Source organism: Sprattus sprattus (genome assembly GCF_963457725.1).
Source record: "Sprattus sprattus genome assembly, chromosome: 10".
Classification (NCBI taxonomy): domain Eukaryota; kingdom Metazoa; phylum Chordata; class Actinopteri; order Clupeiformes; family Clupeidae; genus Sprattus; species Sprattus sprattus.
Window position 1 is genome coordinate 5,750,763 of NC_137908.1, and position 7,500 is coordinate 5,758,262.

A 7,500-nucleotide genomic window follows, 5' to 3' on the forward strand; every position below is an offset into this window, starting at 1 on the left:
TAAATGTGTCGTGTTCCTCTAGTCTCTCTCTGTCTCTGTCTCTGTCTCGCTGTGTGTGTGTGTGTGTGTGTGTGTGTGTGCGCTTGTGTGTGTATGTGTGTGTGTTTGCGCGTGCGTCTCTCCCTCTATGTCTCTGTCTGTCTGTTTTTTTTTTACTCTCTTCTCTTCTGTCTGTCTCTGTACTTTATTGAAGTATATGAGCACCACACAGCTGGAGGCAAACCGACATAGGCGGCAAATAAGGCAACTAACAGCTTGAATGTTTTTAGGGGCCACTGAGTTCAAGTCCCTGGCTGGAAACCAAGTTCCCATCTCGTAGGCCATACATCACTGTCACATGCCTGTCCCAGTGTCCATTGGTCTTTCTTTTCAGTCAGGAGCTCCATTCAGGCTCTAATTTATTTGTAACTGTCTCTTTTCCCCTCTTCCCTAGTCCCAGCTTGTGTTTTTCCACTCTTCTTTTCTCTCTTCACTAGCACTTTGACGTACTTTGCTGTTCCCGTTGTCTGTGTGCAAACTTTACAGCGTTTGTGTGCGAGCTTGGTGGTCAACTTTTGGTATTTCAGGCAAGGCCGAAGGCAAGGAGAGGATTATGTAGGCTATGTGTTTTGGAAGGATATGAGAAGCGGTGGTGTTATTTCAATTCTGATTCTGGCCAGAAGAGGGCGCTCTTGTTTTAAAGCTTGCAAGTTGGCGTGCTTACCTCCATCCGGTCTAATTGTTGTCAGACTTTCCACCAACCTCACATTACTGAAACAATACATCACAGATAAATACTCATTGTTATCGTCAACACAGGCATCAGTGTTCGTGTCAGCCATAACAGCCATAATGCTACAAGAATTGAGAAACACTAACTCATAGTGGTTCATGGACTACATGCAAAACATGGACACAACACTCCCAACACGCCCTATCTGACAATGTTTATGAATCTTGAACCTTCTTTTACTCACTTTCTCCCTCTTTCTTTCTCTTTCTCCTTCCCTCCTAGGTACCAGAGGGCTGCAGAGGAGTCCAATGCAGACAAGAAGAAGCCTGTAAGTAGCCCTTTAACATCCTCTCACACCACACTAGCCCTTTAACATCAGCCCACACCTCACTGTAACAACCCACCACATTTGATGGCACATCTCTCCTCAAGTCGGTGGCCACGTACCCTCACATCCCCAGCAGTCAAAGAAGGGTGAAAATTATCATCTAAGACTCTATATTTTTTTCTTTTATTCATGTGATGGATATGAGGCAGTTTCTGATGTGGATTTCCGCAACAGACATATTGCAAATTACTGGATGTGAAGTAACCAGCTTTTGCATACGTGTTGTGTTCGATGCAAATCTGCGTTTGTATTACATGCAAATCTGCTTTGCGAATAGGCCATCCTCCGATATTCAAATATAAACATGGCCTGATAAGCTACGTTTTGTGTTTTAAATAGCTTACCAATTCCTGGTTATTTTTGATAGAGTCCCATCCCAAAAGAATGCTCATGTGCGTGTTGCAACAGGTAAGGTGCGTTGCTAGTAGCAACAGCTGTTTGATTAGCCTTTGATGTGTTTATGGCCAAGTCCTCCTTCTCTGTTCTCAGTGAAACGCCCCCTGTGGGGGTTCAGGAACATACCACTGGAGACCCCTGTGGGGGTTCAGGAACATACCACTGGAGAGTCAATGTCTTGCGAAACACAGACGCCCATCCGCATGAAGTCACTTATTTACACACACCACACAAGTCACTCGTGTACACACTCACACATACGCATATGCGCATACACACACACGTACAAACTTACACATACACTTACACACATACCCATACACACCAGAGACACACACACACACACACACACACACACATACCCATACACACCAGAGAGACACACACACACACACACACACACACACATACACACAAACACCCTAAGGCCCCATAAGGCCACTAGCTTCAATTGGTTGACACTCATTCTATAATCCTTATTTAGACATCTAATCTGCAACTAATTCCCACCAGTGTGTGTGTGTGTGTGTGTGTGTGAGTGTGTGTGGTGGCGTCGTCCTTGTTTCTTTGTGTCTCCCCGTAGCCCATATATATTACTTTGTATTCAGCATTTGTGAGTTAATGTCCTATAGACTTGCTTTAGAGCCCCTTTGTTCTCTGCGTGTGTTTAAACTCCCTGTAGTTTTAATGGTCTCTGTTGTGTTGGTTGCCGGCCTCTGGTAATGTCTTGTAGACTTGTGGTCTCGTGAGGGTTTGGCTGTAGCCAGCTTTGGTTGTGCCGATGGTGGCTTTCTGTGCTTTTGTGCCTTACTACTCCTCAGTGTCATAAGTCTGTACGTCTGTCTAAGTGTGTGTGTGTGTGTGTGTGTCTATGACTGACTGAGTGACGCCACTTGGGGTTGTTTGTATTCATCGATACGTAAGAGAAAAGTTTCAGGAGTGGATACCCCCCCAAAAAAACGATCAACCAGCGACATGTACAAATTCAAGGTAAAATTCATATTATTCCCAGTTCGTGTTCTCAGTGACGGAGTCTTTGATATGTGTATGTGTGTCGAAAAGCAGAAGCAGTGTGAGATAAGATTCTTTAAGAGGGTGAATACTTGTTTATTACTTGCTATGTAGTGTTTGGTGCAACGTGTTAGCACTGCCTTTCCATTGGTGCAGAACTTTATTGATAATGAAAAGAGCTTGTTAAACCATTTTCGATTGCAGTTAACAGCAATGTTTTTGAGCGCTGAATCTGGTTCTAAATGTTAAAGGGGCGCGGGTGAGGCGATGCCTTTAAGGAGTGCTGGTGATGCCTTTAAAGGGAGCGGGCTGGGCGAGGCTACAGTGACTCCTTTAAGGGGCGCGGCTTATGTGATGCCTTTAAGGGGCGAGGCTACAGTGACTCATTTAAGGGGCGTGGCTTATGTGATGCCTTTAAGGGCCGTGGCTACAGTGACTCCTTTAAGGGGCGTGGCTGCAGTGACTCCTTTTAAGGGGCGTGGCTGCGGTGACTCTTTTAGGGGGAGTTGCTGAGGTGACTTCCTTTAAGGGGCGTGACTGAGGTGACTCCATAAAGGGGCGAGGCCTTTAAGGGGCGAGGCTGAGGTGACTCGTTTAAGGGGCGAGGCCTTTAAGGGGCGGGGCTGAGGTGACTCGTTTAAGGGGCGAGGCCTTTAAGGGGCGGGGCTGAGGTGACTCCTTTAAGGGGTGAGGCTGAGGTGACTCCTTTAAGGGGCGAGGCCTTTAAGGGGCGGGGCTGAGGTGACTCGTTTAAGGGGCGAGGCCTTTAAGGGGCGGGGCTGAGGTGACTCCTTTAAGGGGTGAGGCTGAGGTGACTCCTTTAAGGGGTGAGGCTGAGGCCAGGCCTTTAAGGGGTGAGGCTGAGGCCAGGCCTTTAAGGGGTGAGGCTGAGGCCAGGCCTTTAAGGGGTGAGGCTGAGGCCAGGCCTTTAAGGGGTGAGGGCGAGGCCAGGCCTTTAAGGGGTGAGGGCGAGGCCAGGCCTTTAAGGGGTGCCGGCGACGCTGACGCGAGGCCAGGCCTTGAGGCTGAAGCGTCCTATGTTGTAGCAAACGCATCTGATGGAGGCATCTTCATTGGAGGAAGATTAGGGAAGAAGCTGCACCTGAAAAGCTCTAACATGGCTGTGTCCAGCTCTGAGAAGAAGCTGATCTTTAAGCCACCCAGTGCAGAGGAGTTTTAAGACAGAAATGTAATTTTACCAGTAATGATATTTCATAAAGTTGAGGGTGTGGAACAGGAACAAAATATATATATATTTTTTTTGTTTGTTGTGCAAAATGTTTTGATGACTTTCTATTGATACGGATATTGTGGAAACCATTGTGTTGGGTTGTATACTGATCATACTTTTGTTGGTTTCATACAGCTGCCCTAGTTTTTTCCAGTGGTGACTCAGATGTGTGTAGAAGCGAATGGGGAGGATATAACATGATATAAGGGTCATATAAACATGTATACCTTGCATGTGCTAGCCAGGCATTAAAATCTGCAGGCAAAACCAGACACAGCCATGTGACTTATGGAGACTGCTGAAGGGAAACATTAACGGGACTGTGCATACAGCCCCCATCCCACCCCACCCCAAGAAAGAGGACTTCAAAAGGACATGTTCTCTGCCATTTAACATTGACTATGGCACTTTTAAATGTTTCGATTGGAGACTAGCCCCTTAACAAAGACTTGTGTTGATATTACACAGAACAATTGGGATACTGTTAGTAAAGCACACAGTCCTGTAGATGTGCCTGGAGCTCTGTGTGTTCGATGAAAGATTTGTGAGGGTGTTCTCATTTTTAGCCCCCGCGGGTTGGTGACAGTCTGAGGGATTGTAGGAGTTATGGCATACTGCAGGGCGTAATGACATGGCAGGTGTGCTCACTGGTAGATTTCCATTTTTAGATTAGATTACATTAGATAAGGTTCAACTCAACTTTATTGTCATTGCGCAGAATACCCTTCTTGTACAAAACCAATGAAACGCAGTTCAAAAGAAGTGCAAAAGAATAGTATTATTAACTGATAAGTGCAGGATTAAGCAAGACCGAGTTGGAAAGGGGAGTGTGTGTATATATAAAGGTTGTATTTACTGTATAGACAAAAAATGCACCGTTGGTTGTCTGCATGCACAATAAATACTAGTAATCTGAGGCACGGAAACTTGAGCGGTTTTGCCTGTGCAAGACTGAGCAGAGCAAATGCAAAAGTACTGAGTCAGTGCAGTAATGAGTGGAGTTCAGCAGAGTCACTGCCCCAGGGGAGAAGCTCTTCCTGGGCCTGCTGGTGTGTGAGTGGAGGCCCCTGTAACGACCGGCTGAATGGGAGAAGAGTAAAAAGGTCCATGGTTAGAGTTGGAGGCGTCCTTGATGATGCTTTTCGCCGTCCTCAGGCAGCGTATATGGTAAATGTTCTCAATGGTGGGCAACGGGGTGCCGGTGATCCGATGGGCAGTTTTCACCACCCACTGGAGTGCTTTACGGTCTGATGCGGAGCAGTTGCCGTAGCAGACTGAGATCCAGTGCGGGAGTCTGCTCTCAATAGCACAGCTGTAGATCTGAGGTGAGTCTGCAGGTGAGCTTTCTTATGACTCTACAGGAAGTACAGGTGAACTTTCTTATGACTCTACGGGAAGTACAGGTGAGATTTTTTAAGACTCTACTGGAAGTACAGGTGAGCTTTCTTATGACTCGACAGGAAGTACAGGTGAACTTTCTTAAGACTCTACAGGAAGTAAAGGCACTGCTGTGCCGGAGTTCAACGACGAGTGGTTCAGCCTGTGTAAGAATGAGCATTGCAAATATAAACATACTAAAACAGTGCAGTAATGTGTGCAGTGATGTTCAGGAACCAAGTGAGATCATCAGACATGTGGAGACCAAGGAACTTAAAGCTTGATGAACGCTCCACAGCAGCTCCGTTGATGTAGATGGGGGCATGTGTGTGGCTCCTAGCTGGCCTGAAGTCCACTAAGATCTCCCCTGGTCTTCTGGGTGTTAAAGTGGCATTATGCAGTAATTGTACTTTAGGGTAAGGACAAGCAGTTTTACCTAAGTAAGTAGCTTATATGCCGTCTTGCTTTGTCTTGGTTTGCACTTGCTTGATGTTTGACTGTGTTAGGACAGTTGTTGACTAAGTAGTTTGTCATAGTGTCAAAGTAAGCACATTTCAAGACGTTTTGCTAGTTTTAGCCGCTAACATCTCGTTAGCGATTAGCAATTGTTCCTTTATGCTGTTGTGGGCACACCACACGACCAGGTGCTGGACCTCGTCCCTGTAGTCCATCTCGCGGTTCCTCCCCCTTCCACCCTGGTGTCATCTGCAAACTTCATTATGGGGTTAGAACCGTGTACAGGAACGCAGGCGTGGACGAAGAGGAGGAGGGCTCCGCTCAACGCCTTGTGGGACGCCACTGTTCAGAGTGGAAATGTCTCTGAAGACCCCGGCCAGTGTCTCTGCAGGCTCCAAACGTGCGGCCAGGCGGCGTACTATCCCGGCCAGCTGTCTTCCGTGATGCTAACATCAGGGGTTTGAGTTGATTAAGTAGTTGTGTTGAGTTGACTATTGAATCTGAACCGTCATCGGTTGGGGCAGAGTGAACAGTCATGGGGTGGGGTGGAGCTGGATGGTATTGAGGAACAGTCATGAGGGGGGGAGAGTGAACAGTCATCGGGTGGGGTGGAGCTGGATGGTATTGAGTGAAGTCATGAGGGGGGGGGGGCAGAGTGAACATTCATGAGGGGGGGGGGGGGGGGGGGCAGAGCTGGATGCTATTTTGCAGACTTGTCTGCTGTCTGATATCAGATACAGATGGAGAGAAAGAGGAAGCGGGATGAACTTATGAAAAGATGGCATTGTAAAGAGAGGACTGAGTTAAATATGTGCTTGTGTGGGTGTGTAGGAGTGTAGGAGAGAGGGAGGGAGCAGGAAAGGGAGTGAGAAACAGAAAATGATGTCATACTATCATCTGGGGTCATTAGGTCAAAAGTTGAGGTTGCTCTGTCTTAAAGAGACAGCGCAGCAGATAACTGGATTGCTCTGATTGGACACGGGCGCCTGACCCAGCTGAGTCACCGCACTCAACACGGGAGTGGCTCGAGTTTGGCAACGCCAGAAAGTCCTCAACTCCTATCGCCCTCCTGCGTTCAGCTTTCACAGCTCCTCCTATCTGGTTAATTGTGTTAACGCCATAACAATGACCATGCCCATTCCATTTCTCTAACATTTGAAGAGAGCTCTTTTTAACAGTAGGAAACAGAAAAGTCACTTTAAAAACGTAACTCGTAACATTAAAATCACCTCATAATCAGCACACCTATCTTTTAGTCTTCTGCTGTGTAGGTTTTACATGAACACCATGGCCATGGAGGTTGCGGGGTGCTCGTATGAGGCTAATGCCCCCGTCTGCATGCCTTTGTCCTCTGTCATCTGCCCTGGGGTCTGACTGAGCGGGGGCAGCCCTGTGGTTTACATGGGAGTCTTGTGTGTGTGTGTGTGTGTGTGTGTGTGTGCCTGTCAGTGAATGTGTGTGTGTGTGTGTGTGTGTGTGTGCCTGTCAGTGTGTGTGTGTGCCTGTCTGTGTGTGTGTGTGTGTGTGTGTGTGTGTGTGTGTGTGTGTGTGTGTGTGCCTGTCAGTGTGTGTGTGTGTGTGTGTGCCTGTTAGTGTGTGTGTGTGCCTGTCTGTGTCTGTGTGTGTGTGTGTGCCTGTGTGTGTGTGTGTGTGGTGTGCATGGGAGTCTTGACTCTTGAGCAGGAGAGGGTTAAACTTGTACCCTAAATGTATCATTTCCTGCCTCATGCTTACATAGAAATGTCTTTCTTTCTTTCTTTCTTTCTTTTTCTCTTCTCCTCCTCAGCCCCCCATGCCCCCCCCCCCCCCTTCGTGGTCCACTCTGCGACCCCCCCCCCAGCCCTGTGCTTCTCTTCCACACAAACTCAAACACAAACTTTATTTTCTTCTCCCTTCCTTGGTTTTCTTCTCTCCCACTCACTCCTGTGC

The 7,500-nt window shown here is 47.5% G+C and overlaps 1 protein-coding gene across 1 annotated transcript in view; it reads left to right on the forward strand.

Annotated features, from left to right (window-relative positions):
- LOC308371744 (LIM domain and actin-binding protein 1-like) overlaps positions 1-7,500 on the forward strand; it is a gene marked incomplete at its 5' end in the record, with an annotated part of 32,334 nt that overhangs the window by 3,949 nt on the left and 20,885 nt on the right. Inside the window, 2 exons of the mRNA XM_080846731.1 lie at positions 995-1,040; positions 5,760-5,971. Coding sequence (XP_080702857.1) covers positions 995-1,040; positions 5,760-5,971 — 258 coding nt within the window. The remainder of the gene's footprint in view (positions 1-994; positions 1,041-5,759; positions 5,972-7,500) is intronic.